This window comes from Cryptomeria japonica, chromosome 3 (genome assembly GCF_030272615.1).
Source record: "Cryptomeria japonica chromosome 3, Sugi_1.0, whole genome shotgun sequence".
NCBI classification, from domain to species: domain Eukaryota; kingdom Viridiplantae; phylum Streptophyta; class Pinopsida; order Cupressales; family Cupressaceae; genus Cryptomeria; species Cryptomeria japonica.
The window spans coordinates 409,821,203-409,838,768 of NC_081407.1; the positions used below are offsets into that span (position 1 = coordinate 409,821,203).

General features: G+C 35.0%; 1 protein-coding gene across 1 annotated transcript in view; it reads left to right on the forward strand.

Moving 5' to 3' along the window:
• Positions 1-8,159: 8,159 nt before the first annotated feature.
• The window catches only part of LOC131069526 (chlorophyllide a oxygenase, chloroplastic), a 51,544-nt gene continuing 42,137 nt past the window's right edge, over positions 8,160-17,566 (forward strand). The window contains exons 1-6 of the mRNA XM_058005004.2: positions 8,160-8,379; positions 11,586-11,813; positions 15,994-16,098; positions 16,209-16,502; positions 16,599-16,746; positions 17,365-17,549. Of these exons, the coding sequence (XP_057860987.2) occupies positions 8,236-8,379; positions 11,586-11,813; positions 15,994-16,098; positions 16,209-16,502; positions 16,599-16,746; positions 17,365-17,549 (1,104 nt within the window). The 5' untranslated portion in view covers positions 8,160-8,235. The remainder of the gene's footprint in view (positions 8,380-11,585; positions 11,814-15,993; positions 16,099-16,208; positions 16,503-16,598; positions 16,747-17,364; positions 17,550-17,566) is intronic.

The window sequence follows — 17,566 nt, forward strand, 5'->3', positions numbered from 1 at the left end:
TCATAAAATTAGGAATTGATTTTTTATCTTTTTAATAGGTTTTGACTTTAATTTATATTTAAGTTTGAAACTCATTGTAATTATTTATATCTTTTTATGGAATTGCAAATAATGATTAAAAGTGATTAGGATTAATTTCATTTATAACAGTTTGTCTCATTATCTCTACTTCTATCTTATTCACTCATCTCTCCCACTATTTCTCTCTCTCTCTCTCTCTCTCTCTCTCTCTCTCTCTCTCTCTCTCTCTCTCTCTCTCTCTCTCTCTCTCTCTCTCTCTCTCTCTCTCTCTCTCTCTCTCTCTCTCTCTCTCTCTCTCTCTCTCTCTCTCTACTTCTCTCTCCTCTCTAACTCCCTCTTTCTCCTTCCCTCATTATCTCTCTATTTAGGCCTCTCTTTGTCCTCTTCGTATCTTTTTGTACATCTATCTCTCTATCTCTCTCTCTATCTCTTTCCCTATCCCTCTATCTATATACCAAAAAAAATTGCTAATTGAACTTTTTGGCAGATCGTTGGCGTTCTCATGGGGAAATGCACAACATTCACTGTTTTAAATAATCCCATACATTTATTGCCTTTTTCAAATCTAATTTATATTTTGGCATAAGAAATCCCATATTTCACAAATGTAAGACCAGATTCAATTTGATGTCTAAAAATTCATATATGCCACTTGTTGGTGAACAAATTTGCTCTTTGTTTTTAAATGATTAATCTTAAACTCTGTTACCTTATTCTAAGAACAAATGATTCACATAACATTTGGGTAAGTGTTGTTCAAATCACTTCCCTCTGAATTTTTGCATAGGTACAGCTCCCTATCTTGGTTTTTCATGAAATGTGTTTTATTTTTATTTATATCTGAATGAAAGCTTTTAACCAGAAAGCGTGTAAGGCCGCCTATTTCATTCTTGGATGAAAGGCTGCAACTTTTCTCATGTCTCATAAACAATGAAAGCTATTTCCTTAATTTTCAATACATGTAACTACAACAACTGAAACAAAGTTCAATATACTTCTTCCACCTAAACTAATAAAAGACGAACAGATTCAAGGAAAATAAATCCGCCCTCAATCATGAATCTTTTCTAGAGTAAACAACACATTCAAAGGAAAGAACGTCAGAGGAATAATAAAATACTGCAATGAAATGATCAATTACTGTTACTTGATCGGATGAACATATGCAAAGACATGTTATCTATTCGGATTCAAAATACACAGATCTTTCTTCTCCCCAAAAACAATATGATCAGATTTCATATATATATATCCTTATGCAACAAAGGCACAAAAATACATCTGCCAATATTTTTCCATAATAGATCTCAATCATCTGATTCTTCCTTTGATTAAAAAAACTAGAAAATACCAAAACCAAAAACTTAAGTCGAAGTTCACAAAATTAGTTACTAAAATCTAACCCTTCTACCATCTGTTTTACTTAATTTATAGTCTAAACGGGGGAGGTCTCCCTGAAAACTCGACCACTCCCCGATAAAACAGTTATGAAACCAACAAAAAAGTATTTTGGGACAGATGTCCCGAAGTTTTTGCATAACTATGAAAAATGTTTTAAAAATAAAGGAAACTAGTCCTAAATTGATGCATTATGGCATATTTCATCATTGTCATCTTCTCCGTCTTCGCGGGCGTCATGAGCAGTTGTGAGTTCTTGTACCATAGATTGGCTCGGGACTTTCATTGCATTGAGTTTTGCCTTTGCCACCTCTTTATTCCACTTATGTTGCACCATCTTCTCTGAGTGTTTCGACAGTTGATCATTCCCAATTAAAACAATAGATTCGATCCTAGCCACCTTGGTTATATCCTCTGGCATGAAGCCACTCTTGACTCTGATCTTCTCCATGTTTAACCAGAAAGATTTGATTGCTTCCTGTGTGCTTGACCCGCAGATTCCTAACTCCCAGTCATGATCGGGATTAACCACTTTATTATCCTTGACTATACTACTTTGCGAATCCTGGAGTTCATAGACAGAGGTTCTTGCATCCGTAATCACCGACTGAAAGGTAAGCACTCGCCACATGATAGTTTTCTTCAGCACGAAAAGTTGACATTCATCGGCCACCAGCTTAATTGAATGTTCTGTCAGAAACATGGTAGTCCCATATTCTTCGATTTTGGCAAACAGAGGCAGGACATTTTGCCATTTGTGCTCTTCTTTCTCCCATGGTACAAGCTGGTTTTGGATTTCAGAAATCAGGCTATGTACTTCATCACATAATTTTTGGGAGTCGGTAATGTACTTTTCATCGTCTTTAATTATTTGTTCAATCTACTTCTCAACCGCTTCAACGATGCTCTTAGCTCGTTGAACTTGGTTCATCAACTTCTTGTTTTCCAGAGAAGTTGGGTTGAAATTCTCAGTGGCATGGGATATTGGAATTGCTCCAAGGCAACCGATACTATCGATGAATTGAGCCAAAACACTTATGTGTCTCTTAAGTTCTCTTTTCTCCCGTCCATCTTTCTCTGAGCGGGTAAGCATTTTCTTTGCTGACACTTGGAAAAAATGGTTATCTATATCTCTGCTCATCTTTCCCAACTCTACTTTTGTGATCTCAAAATCATCAGGACCAACCTCTCTGTTTTCATCTTTCGGCTTGTATGAGACAATTTCGGCCATCCATTTTCCAGTTTCTTCGTCATTGTTTAGGTGAGCAGTGGTCTTGAACCTTTTCGGCTTTGGATTCTTCTCGGAGTACTTAGCAACCATTTCCTGAATTGGAATGGTCACAGGAAGAAAGCTCCTTTTCTTGTTCACTGAGGCTGTTAACCATTTAGGGGTCGCAGCGGAATGAGTAGTTCCTTCAATCATTTTTGGTGGTGGCGTCATTGCCACGGTCACTGTTTGGGAGTCTAGAGCACAAGCAACTTCACCATCCAAATCTTCAATTTCAAAAATCTGAGCCTCAAGCACGACATCTTTTACTCCCATATCCTTGACCTGGTCCATCTTCCTCTGGGCGACACTACGTGATCGAGTATGCCGAGGGGTACTGAAATCCAGAGTTGGGCTAGACCTGCGTTTAGGCTGAGACGACTTGGTATCCTTACCTGCACGAACAGGAGCACTGTTAGAAGGACGTTTTGGTGAAGATAGAGGATCCTTATTATTTCTTGTAGAAAGGGACTTGGCGCCTGACTTTATTGCTTTCTTTTTAGCCACCCATGCCATGGTTCTTTCTAGAACTCATTCGGTCCTCAATTTTATGCCATCATTTCCTCCTCATCCCAATTAATTGAGAGCATTTCAGTCTCTGCATGGGCTAAATATCTTGATTCAAAAAATTCAAGATAATCCTCTTCAAGCCCTTTAATGTCTAACTTTATTTGCAAAGAGACAACCTGTTCTAGCACCAATCTCATGTTTTCCCTTTTGAAAACTTCAAGTTCATCTGTACAGTCTTCCCAGAAATCTTCTAACTGTGGCGTGGGAAGATAAGGCATTAAGCCAAGGCTCCGAGAAAATCCCTTATTGTCAAACCCTTTCCTTTCAGAATATAGAGAGAAATTAAAATTCCTAAGGTCTGCTCCTATACTTAGTGCATCAGACATTGAATTACAAGACAACACTCCCAATTGCATTGGAAAATGACCTTCCCACTTGTCCTTAGGCTATGCCTTTTTTATTACAGAGGTCAGTTGCCTACATACTTCTGCTAGAACAAAACAATCAGAACAAAAATGAGGGAGCTTGAAGGGTTCCTCTTCAAAGCCTTCTACTCGTATATAGCAAAAGCGTGGGAACTGGATGTAAAAGCTACCGAACTTCTTAGTCAAGATCTGTGCATCATCTGAAATCCGTTTAGCCTTTGTACTCTTCAGTTCATGGCACATATCACCTAGGAACGCATTGTGTATCCTTTTGAAATCTTGTAGGGTATTGTCTTTTTGCAGCATAGGATAGAACTCATACACGGGAACATCCTCCTTAGTGGGCTGCTTTGGTATACCCGTTAACTCTTTAACACAAGCTAGACAATACAAGAGATATGAACACATGAAGAAGTTTTGTTGAAATTGCTTGGCTAGACTCAATCGCTCTCTCATTGAATCAACAATTAACTCTGCCCAATCCAAATATTGTTTTCCTTCCAGAACTAATTGCACATAGCAATAAATCCAATCATCAAAGCTATAAGCTTCGACAGAACCTTTGGCTCGATGCAACAGAAGCATCACATCGTGGATATGTGGCAACATGTGGTTCTTGTTAGGATTTTTAGGTAACCTAGAACCACCTCTCTAAGGGACCTTTAACTAGAATCTTGCCACATTATTTTGGTGTTCGGCTCTATCTGCATTGAACTCATTGATTGACTGGGCAGGAGAGAAATTAGAAAACTGGTAAACCGGTATCTTGAAAACTGAAGCAATCACCTCACAGTTAATGGCAAGAAGGGTTTCGCCATTATCTCTCTTAATAGTTTCAGATACTGGGTCATATCTAGCAATACACTCCTGAACTAACTCTGGACAAGGAATTGTTGGAGGAAAGGCTGCGGCTTCTAAAAGTCCACTACTCAAAATCTCTATACAAAAAGACTTATCAATACCCTTGAACACCCTTTCTTTCAAATCTTCAAGGTTCTCTCCTTTCAGGTCAGTATCACTAACTATGGCTTATGTGGATGCCAAGCTAAAGACGTTTCCAAACAAATGCAGAGTGGACTTCATAACTTCAAAACAAGAAACCTAAATTTGATTGTAGTGAAACCTTCTGTATGAGAGAAAATGCAATGGAAAACACTGGAGAAAATAAGGAAAGTCTCACCTTCACAGTTGTATAATCGGACGACGGCTAGCAGCAAGAAAGACTCCTATCCAAGGATAACATAAACAAAAGTCCAGCAACAAGTAACAAATGCAGAACACAAATGATTTTCATACCTTATTAAGAAAGATAATAATACAGATACATTAAATGCAATGATTTCACAATTTTAGTTTGGACGCAGCAAGTTGGTAGACTAGACCCTCGCACACATGCATTGAATGCATGGCGGCGTGCTTTAAGAAACTGCTAGTTCCCGAAATGTTCACTTACTTCGAAAAAGCCAAAGAATGACATCACTTTAAGATATGGTTTTGCCTCTCTGTATTTAGCAATGAATGCACTTCCCAAAACATTAGAAACCGTGGGACCCACCAACATTGAACCCAGATGAACATCTTGAACCTACTTCTTGAGTGTTCAAGTAGTTCAAGATGTACGCCGCGTCAAATTGTTGACCACTTGCTGTGTCGAACATGTTGAACATATTTGAACCCTTTGAACTCAGTTCAATAAGTTCAACACAAATGTTATATCACCGAACAGGAAAAACTTTTTGGAAGAGCCGCTGCAAAACACTTAGAGAAAATGTTAGTATGAAAAACTTTTTCTGAACACCTTGGAACCTATTGAACCTAAATGAACCTGTTGAACCCAGTTCAGAACGGTTCGACGTGTTCAAGGAGTTCAATCAATTGTCTGAACTTGACTTTAAATGACTAGAAAAAGGATTTGAGGATGCATTAAAGACTTGAACCAAGGTAATATGGCATAAACTAGGACTCCAACATAAAAAGGAAAAGATGACCCACTCTTGCTATGAGGAATAAATGACGCGGTAACACCACCGTACAGATATTGCTTAATATATTACAAAATTATAGCATGGGATATCACATACCTATCTTAATCATGTTATGAAAGTACCTTTTCCATCTTTCAACACAAGTGATAACATTTCAAATTTTTTTATTTATTATTAGGATTACAAGTTTGATAGACTCCAAAATTTCCTTCCACACAACAATACACCAGCCTTAAATATGCCTAAAAAGATGTCCATTTTAATTTTAAGTAAATAGATTTAATTATAATTATATAGATATATAATATATTAATATGTATTGTAAAATCAATATTAAATTAAAGAATAAAAAAAGTTATCTGCATAATATTAAATTTTATTATTAAATATTAAACATTGTTGTGATAAACACTTGTTCTTTTATAATATTTATTTAGTTTTAATTTTTTATATTAAATATATGCAGATATTAAATACATATAAATATTATAGAATGAATATATAATTAATTTTTTTTTATAGCTAATATATAATAAATATCACATGTATATTAATATGTCATATTAAATGTTAAATGCATACATATATTATATATGTATTAATATATAATATATAAAATATTGTTTTGGCAAACACCTTTCAACTAGTCTATCCCTCATTACAACAAAGTGAACAAATTATAATCATGAACAAGAAAATAATAGTGACTTGTTAAAATTAAGGTTGTTTACATGTAAGTCAAGCATAGAAGATTGTTGGACACCCATAAATAATTTACCCATATGAAAAAAGAAGAATGTGATCACATCTCATGGAGTATGATTATCGTAGTGTAATGTATACCATATATGGAGTCATTGTTTCTAAGATTCGTGATAAGTGCTAGTGAATTTGGTTAATTAAAAACATATAAATTTGAAAAGTTAATTTATCTTTTTTATTTTTTTAAGAAAATATTTATAAAAATGTCTATTTTAAAAAAAAAAATCTATTAAAATTCATACTATTGTGAAATTTTATATTATAGAATAAATTATATCCCTTCCTTCATCTCTCTCTCTCTCTCTCTCTCTCTCTCTCTCTCTCTCTCTCTCTCACAATATCTTCTTATATCTCTATCTGTGTTTAAATCTTTCTCCATTTCTCCTTCTCCCTCTTCCTTTATATCTCTCTCTACATCTTCTTCTCTATCTCCCTATCTCTTGTTGTCTTTATTTCCCCCTCTTCCCCTCTCTATCTCTATTTATTTATCTTAATCTTCCCGTCTTTCTCTATCTTCATCTCTACCTCTATCGTCCTCTCTCCCCCTCTATATCTAGACATGTTCCCTCTCTGTAACCATCCATCTCCCTCTCTCTATACCTTTCTATCAATATCTCTTTGCCTCTCTCTCTCTCTCTCTCTCTCTCTCTCTCTCTCTCTCTCTCTCTCTCTCTCTCTTACAAACATAATATGAGATTGTTGATAACGGATCTTGATTATCTTCCTGATTTAGAGGATTTTCTCTCATATTTAGAACCCTATAAATGGATGCATAATTATTTTCAAGCTATCCTTTCTTCATTAAGACATTATTTGAACAAACAACATCATTTGTTAGATGGGCTGCAAATTGATCCCATGAATTATATAATTATACACTAAATAAACTATTTATATTAATATTACTCTTGCATATATATATATATATATATATATATATATATATATATATATATATATATATATATATATATATATCTTATTTTTTATTTTTAAGGTTTTACTCATTATTATATTATAATATATAATTTATAATAAACATCATTAAAATTTTATTTAATATTACATCATAATTTATAGATTAATTTAATATTATTTTCTAAGTAGAGAAATAATCTTTATTATAGTTAAAGTGATCCAATTATGTGGGAGAAAATTGCTTAGTAGAATTTCTTATAGACATCTTGTCATGGATTTCTATGATCGTAAAATATGCACAAAATATATATGCAATTATCCTTGGAATCTGTCAAGCTAATGAAAAATCCTTGTGCATCTCCCCTCTCTCTCTCTCTCTCTTTGAGAGCTTATTGGTAATGGAGCCTAATTAACTTTCTCATTCAGAGGTTTTGCTTCAATTGCATTTCAGTCCTTGTAAGAGGATGCATAGTTGATTTGAAGTTATCACTTCTCCATTGATACCTTTAAAAAAAAAAAAAACATCATTTGCTAAATGACCTACCAATTGATGTCATGTATTGCATAAATGTATGCAAGAAATGGACCCTGTTTTTTCTAATTGACCCTCCACACTTATTCGGCGTACCCATTGCACACCAAAGTGCAATTGCTAGTATAAAAATAAGATAGAATTATGGACTAGGCAAGTACGTGTAAAAGCTAGTTGGGGAAGGGAGGAAAAACAAAGGTTTGTGTGGGGCATGGAAAAGCGCATGGCGGAGGGGAGTTGGGGTAGCCACCACGTGTCAGGGCGTGGGAGGCGGAGGTGGATCGCGCCGGGTGAGTTTGTGGCGACTCTTATCGTCCAAATCCTTGTCTAATGCCTGTAGCAACCCATATCCTTTATTAATCCCCTCTTCAACATTTGCCATACGTTGACACCATAATTTCAGAAGTACAGACGTCCATGGTGACTGCAGCGCTCTCATCTTCTGTTCCCTCTCCACCACAGACTTCCAGAAGTTGCAAGAGATCCTGCAGGCCATGGCCCGTTTCTTCCGCTTCTCGACCAGCCGCCCATTTGTTCCACTTTCATTTTAAATCAAAGAAGGTGCACCTCTTCATCTCATTTTTCTCATTTTTAACTTTTGCTTAATCTCAACTACTTCAATACATAAATTGATGCCCGCATTTTTGGTTTGCTACTCAATTTCTGTTTACCTACATCAATTCTGCCTCTGCAAACAAGAAAATTGCCTGGGCATTCAAATAATATAATCAAAGCTCCTTGGGCCTATGGCTTGGCTAATATACAAGAAACATTTTAAAACTAGAATGCCACATGTTTGCAGCTTATGGTCGCATGTGAATCGTGACATGCTAATATATGAGCTCACAGATAGCGCAAATGAATATGATAGGCAGGTTAAATAATTAGCAAACTAAAGTATCTGAAATGATCTGTTTAATCCTCTCGGACTTCTTGATGATTCCATCTCGTCCTATGGTAGGTTGCTCCACTTTGCGTTTTGGATAACTTATTATTTTCCTCTGTAGAATCCAATATGTCCGACTTGAAAAACAAAGGGTGCCCTGAATTGCCTCAGCAAGCCAGGGCCACAAACAAAGGCATCAAAAGCTAAATCGTCATGGCACCAGAAAAATCCTTATTAACTTCTGGCTTAGTAATTTAATTTTGAACAGTCCTGTTTTAAAGAATGACAAAAGATTGAAAGCACACTAATTTTTAGCTCTCCTTTGTAGTTCTTCTCATGACCTTTAGGTTCGGTGGATTTATTGAGGTTCGGTGGATTTCTTGAGATTCGGTCAGAAACTGCAATGTTTTAGACCCGATTTACCTTGATTCTTACACAGTACCTTATAATTGAAGTTTCATTTTATGATTAAACTTATGCTTTGCAACACGGTCCCATTTGTGACTGTTGCTAGTCCATGGATCGAGTGTTCAATCGTTACAGCCCAAGCTGAATTATTTTGCATAAAGAGAAATAACTATGATGATATGTTATTTAATTCAATAACTGGGCTAGTAGATAGAAGAAAAAGAATTAATAACACAAACTGGGAAGTTGATACTAACAGATTAGCCTCTGTATTGATTAGCTCTTTTCGGGCGTGATAGCCACTGTGGATCAACATTTGGTATTCTTCTTAATGTATTCCTTATTGGCATTTTCTGGAAAAGTTTGAATAGTTTTCATTGTCTACATTTATTTTCGATTTTGCATCCCAACCATCTTTTAATTTCTTGATGCCTTTTTTGGTTCATTGTTTTTAGCTAATATATAAAGAACAATAATTATTCTCTTATTCAATGTGTGACGTTATTTAGAATTTAGAATAATAAAGATCTTTTTGATGAAAGAGATATTTTTAACATCATCTTTATACTTAATCAAGAAATTCACAGAACAAAGATTTTTCTTATTACAATAATGACACTTGAAACTATAATAATACCTGTTTAGACTACTATTAATATTTCTGATATAAAGGCAGAGTGATTTGCTAGGCCATTGTTTAGGTTGAATACAAATACATACTATCATTTCATCTATGACTTACAACACTTGGGAGTGACATGATGCTGAGCTGTCATACCAATTCAAAACACAAAGAGGGATAGAACTATTGCATGTTGGATAAACACAAACTTGATCTTGAATGTCTGAGATATAATGCAAATACTTTATGAATATAGTTATTTTTTATTGGTTCGCATCTCCAAAATCTCATTAATGTAATCCATTTGTACACCTATAGGCTATAGCTTTGATATGCCATGGTTTTAACCAACTATGACCGGTACATGCTTACACAAATCAACTTTGTCAATAACTATTATATCTAATAACTAATAAGCCTTAAGCTGGTGCTAGATTGAAGAGGATTTCCCATTCTAGGATAACACCCCCAAAAATGCTGGACACAAAAGATGGCATTTTTGTAATATTGATTCACCATTGCTTTTGACCTTGTAAATTTTCGTTTAGGTTGCAAATCATAAAAGTAGGTTTTTTACAATATTTTTGCCCCTTTGGTATTGAGTTTTGGTTTGAGACTAAATATGAGTTTATAAAAGATTGTTAACAATGCAAACAAAGTTAGACTTAGTTATCATAGATTCAGTTGATTAAGCATGCATACACGGTAGGACTATAACTGCTTTCCCCTTGTTTTTGCTTTTGTTCTACTAATGGAGAATAGTTTCTTGATATGACTTTCTATCATATACAGTGAGAAAAACACCAGGAAAGAGGAATACAGACAGCCTATATATTGCTAAAACATGAATAAACATATCCAATATATAATGTTGTGTAGACAGGAGCGAGCTGATATTTAACCAAAGCACTTTGTCTTTATGACCTTAGAGCAAAGTATGGATCTAATCTATTAAGGAGAGTAACATTAGGATATGTTTTTCTTAATGAAGATTAGTCTTTGTAGATGGGATTAAATAATTTGGAGAGACCTTTAACTCCTATTTATACCTAATAAAATAGTATGAAATCTCATGATCATATTTGTCACTAGATACCTAGAAATCCTGACCAGCGAGGAGGATTCAGCAGCTGCAGGGGTGGGAGCACACCTATAAAGGCGGTGTCTCACATCTAGAAGCTAGATTTATGATTTGTTCATAATCTGACATCACTTACAAATATGTGCAATGATTCTGATATCTACTTGCAGCACTATTTGTTTAACTATTCGTTGTGATTAATTTTCTTAATATTTTAAATTCTTGTATTTACAATTATATTATAAGGAGAAGGGATGCAAGCAAGGTCCTTAAATCTTTCGTAATTATTATGGTTACACTAGTTTTTGTCTATAAAGTCATTTTGTTTAATTGTTGTTTTGTCTCATGAAGTCTCAATTTTAGGTTGTCACAACAGTTATGGTTTTGTAGACATTGTTGAGATCTCACCTCAAAATCTATTTTGATTTTCTTATTACATTAGTCATACAACTTTTGGTGTGTTTTGTGATTTCTAGTCAAGTTTTAAATTTTTTTACTAGCAGTATACCACTTCCATACTAATCGTAATATTTCAGTTATGACAGAGAAAGTTTTCCTTCAAAGATATTTGACTAATCTAATCTGAAAGTATGCAGCTTAACTAAGTGAATCACATCTACATATTAAGTAAACTATCCAGAAGAGACACATTAGCTCTCATTTGCCTCAGTATTATTTAGTTATGATATTAATTCTGTCTAAGCTCTTTGGTTTTCTTTGCTTCGTTCTCATAAGTTTTTCCAACCATCCATATATTTTTTCTCGTGTAGAGTGAAATAGGGCTTCAAGTTGTAGCTGTCATTGGAGATGCGTCATCTGAAACAAGGAAGGGATGGAGCCACTTATTTGATGTTGAGGATCCTCGAGGCAAGACACCTCCTTGGAAGGGGAGATATTTTGATGTGTATCAAGCATGGGAAGTAGCACGGCATGATATCCATTATTGTGATTGGAGGGCTCGTCAGGATGTGCTTACCATCAAGTTGCTTCATGATAAGGTTTTCTTATTTCTAGTCAAAACAAAAATTGATTTGTTTGACTATTTGTTTAGTTTGGTGCTTTTCAGCCAATACATTCATATTATGGAAGAGTTATGTTTCAAGTTTTTAATTTGTTAAGTTACAATGACAATTATAGTGGTATTATTTGTGCCCTTGTTTTATTCTTGTGTTTGTCATCTGGTAGTAATTTAAGGTGCTTCTTTCTTGTATGTAAGCTGACTATAATTTCTTGATTCAAGATCTGTTTATTTCATGCTGTGATTCTTATAAGCTACTCAAATTTCCTGACTTAATCATGCAAACTGATATTTTCTCCTCAATAGATTTTATTTGTAACCCAATCTTCCCTTAGAAATTGATCCAAAGAATATTGAAATAATATTGGAAGGTGAAAGGTGAAAGGTGAAAGGCCACATATAACTATAAGTATCTCTTGTGAGATTGAAGTGAGTTGTCAAGCTATGCAATCTATATTCTTTCACATCAATGAAATTTATTATTCCTGTATTAATTCACCAAACTGTCCTCTTGGAGCCACTAAAAGTCTAAAAGGTTAATGAGCGTCCTATGTCTAACATTTGTCCACTCGTTAGATAAAATATAGGAGTCTTCACTTTTTCAAACTTGTTTTTGTCTATGTTACCCCAAGTTTCAGAGATGGGGAAGAGTGGGGAGGGGGATGCATTTTGGTGACATGGACGGGGATGGGAGGGAGCCATTTTGTAGGGGATGGCATGGGACGACTATTAAAAAAAGGGAAAATTTAAAAATATAGAAAATTTCAAATACTCATATGATAGCATTGATAGTTTCACTTATCTTATCATTCTACGCTTTAGCTAAAATTTAGTTGTGCAATTAAAATCTGTGTGGGAATTATCCTTAACAAAATAATAACATCCACAAGTTGTGAAGGATCTAATAATTCCTACAAGACCTATCAAGCCACCCCAAGGTTCAATATTCTACAAGCAATAGAGCAAAGTCACGCTCACTATCCAAAATAGTTAGAAAATCAATCATGCAAGTTCTTATAATTACTTGTACTATTTATTTAACTAACTTTGTTTGCTGATAGAGGGCTTATTCCCAATTCATGAAAATATAGATATATGCAGTTTATAACAAATTATAGCTGTAAAGAATTATAAAATTAATTATCTAATCCTACAGGTCATGATACTCCATTCAAGTAATATAATCTTAAATTTGACACATACAAAATCAAGGAAAAGTGGAATAAGAGTTGCAGGTCTCAGGTCACCATATAGGTTATGAAAACAACTTTTGATTTTTGCAAAATCATGGAAAGAAGGGGTAATTGTTTTAAAGTCATGGGACATGTTGGAATCATCTGCAAGCCAAATGAGCTCTTATTAGGTATGAAAAAGAGGGATAACATGTGCAGTTGTGAATATTGTCTACAAATCACTTGATTTTCAGGTCTTAATAACTTCTACTTAAATATATATTTTTTTTATTATTATTTTTGAGTTTTTATTTTTCAAAAGCAACTTAAAGTTTCCTGTGCCGGAGGAGACAACTAACTTTCCCTGACCATTTCCACTGAATTGGCAAACATTCCTAGTACATTTCCCTTCTTTTCTGATTTTTAGGGACAACAGGGGATGTTTTCAAAGTGTCCTGGCATCCTCGGGACATTTCCAACTTGGGATGGCCTGATTTTGGCTGGATACGCGTCCTCAGGTAGCATAGGTTTTTGTTCCTCTACTAGCATATATTTGTTTTGCACCTTAGCCTCCAATAGGGGTCACTCAAGTCATAACCATTCAGGGCCTTGAACTCATTACCAGCCATGGCCAATGCACTAATTTGATGCTTTTAATAAAAACTGCAACATTAAACAAAATGCTATTGTAGTACCAAAATTTGGCACATGCCAATTTCACACCATTCCTATTCCACACAACCTTCCAATGGAGGTTGCACACGAGGAGTGTTATGAGAAATAAAAACATTGTAATTGTGGCTGCTCAAATTGCCTAATCCTCAAATTCATGGCCCAACGGAAGAATGCCTCCCATATCTCTTTGAACATCTAATCTTGTAGAATTGTGAAATGGGGGTGAGGCTCCCATTGCCTTCTCTTTTATTTTCTATACTTTATTCAATTGCCAAAAGAGAGCTTTCATCTCATTTTGAACCTTCAGACTTGCTTCATTACATGGCTATACATCTTGGCAATGGATATGTGCAAGGTGATATTTTAGAGGATTTATAGGTCCTCTCATATTTGTAGTATAATAGTTGCAAATAAACATTCCTTTCTCTAGACCTTTTGTCCCATGTTTCTAGCAACTTGCCAATTTTCCTATTTGTTGTCATGGATGTCATATTCTTTTCAAGAAGATGGAAATACAGCCTGACAAAAGGGAAACAATATAAAAGAAAAATTAATATTGTACCTATTTTTTTTTTGTCATTAACAGGCTATAAACCCATGACAATCATTAAAATTTAAAAAGATGACTATCATGGGCTATACAACCTATGAGAGCCATTGAATTTTTTAATAGTCTATGATAGCCGTTAATTTTAAACAATAACAGGCCTATTGAAGAAAAAAATTAAAAACTACAAAAGTCTTTTTAGGCTCGTGAAGATTGAAAGTATAAATGGAGCTACAAAAGTCCACACACAACCAAAAATCCCTTTGTATTAGTAAGAAATCATGCCCTTGTCATTGACCTATTCATCCACTAAAGGATTCATTCACAAAAAGAGTAGAAAAATGAATTTTGTGTCATGTTTTTCACCTTATCCCTGGTCAAGTTTTCTGAAAAATGTGATTTTGGCAAGTTATTTATGATATCTAGTAAGTTCTATGAAATCCCATGGCGATTTATAGTAAAAACTTGATGTAGAGTTTTACCTGTGATATTTTGGTTCGAGTTTTCCAAGTGATTTCTTGTAGGTTTTTTAAATTATTGCTTTACCATTCTAAAGCATCTTCAACAAGGGTTTTTAAAAAGAAGTTTAGCTTTGGTATGTTGTTTTGCATTAATCCAATCCTTGTAAAGATTATGAAAAGCTTTGAGTTATGAGGTGGGTTCTTTAGCATTTTCATAGGTAATGATAGCAAGATTGAGTTGATGTCAATTCCTACTAAATGTGGAGTTAGAGGAAAATTTTGAATAGATTAGAGAAGCTTGTTTGGAATTTGTGGTTGAGGGATCCATTTCCCACTAGTATTTGGGGTGGGGGGGACTGATTGGGATTCCCCAAAGTGATTTGTTGAGGAGTGTTAGCTATTTGTAACATTTCTTATTGTTGCAATTGGAGTTGTACATTGGGTGAGCTTTTCATTTGGAGAAAGCAATCTTTGACTAGCATGAGGGCTTGGGTGATGTCCAATTTGGGCCCTGCTATTGTTGTTTACACCAAATCAATACACACATTTTTTTGAAGATGAACTGAATGATCATCCAAGATAAATTAAATGATAGATTCTTCTTCAGGCATTATAGTTAGAAACTTAGAAGGATATATAAATGCATGGAAATGTGTCCAGAAACCAGTTTTAAGTTTTTGGCAAACACTAGGTGGTATTAGAATAAATTAAGGTGGGGATATCAGCTCAAAAGTCTATTTGCTGATGCTCACATTATTCTTCAATCTTCTTTTAGTCATAGCAGTTTACTTTTGTTTCAGATTCATTCTTGATTTTTGTTATATATAGGCAGTCTCTGTTACATTTTTGACCCTCTTTGATGTGTTTTAAACTTTTTGTGTACTGGTGTTATTGTTGGGAAGAGTCTGGCACTGTTTGGATTGCCTATGGATTACAACTTTTTAAATTGCATCAATTCTTAGGCATGCTTTGTTTCAAGTCTGTCACTGTTCTAATGTTTTCCGTATGTGAGCTGCTATTATTCAGCTGTTGGGCAGGATGTATGAGGATTATTGATCTTTCTTGAGTTTTCTTTTGGGAAAGGGGCTGTCAGTAAAATGTATATTTGCCTTTTATGCATTGGTGGGTGGTACATGTGCTAAAAGGATATTCTTGTGTTTGAAGAAATATATGCTTAAACTTTTACTATCTTTGGTGCTCACAAATGTTATTGGTTGATTTGCCATATTACCTACTAATTTGAAAATGTCAGACACAATGGCCTATGAATTGTAGTTCTTGCCTTATATCAAAAATTTTTCACAGGTTGTGGAAGTTCTGAATCCATTAGCCCGTGATCATAAGTCTGTAGAGACCTTGAAAGGAGAATTAGGAGACTTGCAAAACGATCTTACAAAAGCACATGAGCAGGTACTTCGCTTAAATTTCAGAATTTGGTTTTATTTTCATAGCCGGAGAAGGGACAGCTGCTTTCTATTCACTACTTTTATATTTGAAGCTGATTATCTGGTTCATTTCAGATTCATATATCTGAAGCGAGAGTTGCATGTGCCATAAATAAACTGGCTGAAATGGAAGCCCTTGTAAATGACAAATTGTTAGAGGATAACAATCTGTCAGAAAGCAATCAGTATGAAGCTTATCTGGAAGCCTCAGATATATCCTTGACATCTTCCCACTCCGGGAGATTAGAAAAGACAAAACATCATAAAAAGCATTTACATGTATCTGGTCCTGTTGAATCATATTCTGTCAATCTGAAGAACTTCTGGTATCCAGTTGGGTTTTCTGCAGATCTGAAGGATGATACAATGGTAATGTCTTTGGGCTCTATGAAAACATGGGGCATTAAGTATTGACACCTGTATGGTGTTCTTCATTAAAGTTGTGAAATGTGTGGTGCTTTGCAGGTTCCATTTGATTGTTTTGAAGAGCAATGGGTGATGTTCCGTGGAAAAGACGGTAGAGCAGGTTGTGTACAGAATACATGTGCACACAGGGCATGTCCTTTACATCTTGGCTCAGTGAATGATGGACGCATCCAGTGCCCATACCATGGTGAGTGGGTTCCAAACTTATTGAACTTAATACAATCCATTTATCTAATTGATGTTTCCACTAAAGATCATTACACAATATGATTTTTTGAGATTCAGTTGCTTAATTTTGAGCCAATTCACAATGAGTCGTTTGCAAGAACCCATCTCCCATTATCATGAATGGTTAAAAAAAACTAATTACATTTAGGTGATGCTCACAAGGGTGAAGGACTAGTCTGTGACTTTGTGAGAAGTAACCGATCCCAGTACCACTCTGGCTCAAGTACATCAATTTTTCCCCATAGCCAAGCCTTCTTAGCTTGCTATCCCATTTGTAACTCTTCAGAAATTATTGTACCATATAAATCATTCATAATCGAGCTCCCTAGCTCTTTCTTCTATACATTTGGCATATCTACATCACATCATTATGAGATGTGATTTTCAGGAGGATTATGCAATTCCAAACTTTGTAAGACACAAATAGAAAATGTCCTTCATGTCTACAATCTTAGATGACCATTTCATGTGAAATTATGAAACTTTTGTATGTTCAGAAAATAGAAGTAGCAGAGATAGTAAGCTAGAGAATCTAACTGGAATGCTTCTAGCCTTGTCCTTATCGTATGGCATACAGGTTGGGAATATGCAACAGATGGAGTATGTGAGAAGATGCCATCTACAACTTTGTTGAATGCACGTATAAGATCATTACCATGCATTGAGCAAGATGGTTTGATATGGGTCTGGCCTGGAAATGCAATTCCTGATGCGCCTCTTCCATCCTTGTCTCCTCCATCGGGATTTAATATTCATGCAGAGGTAGATGGACTTCTTGA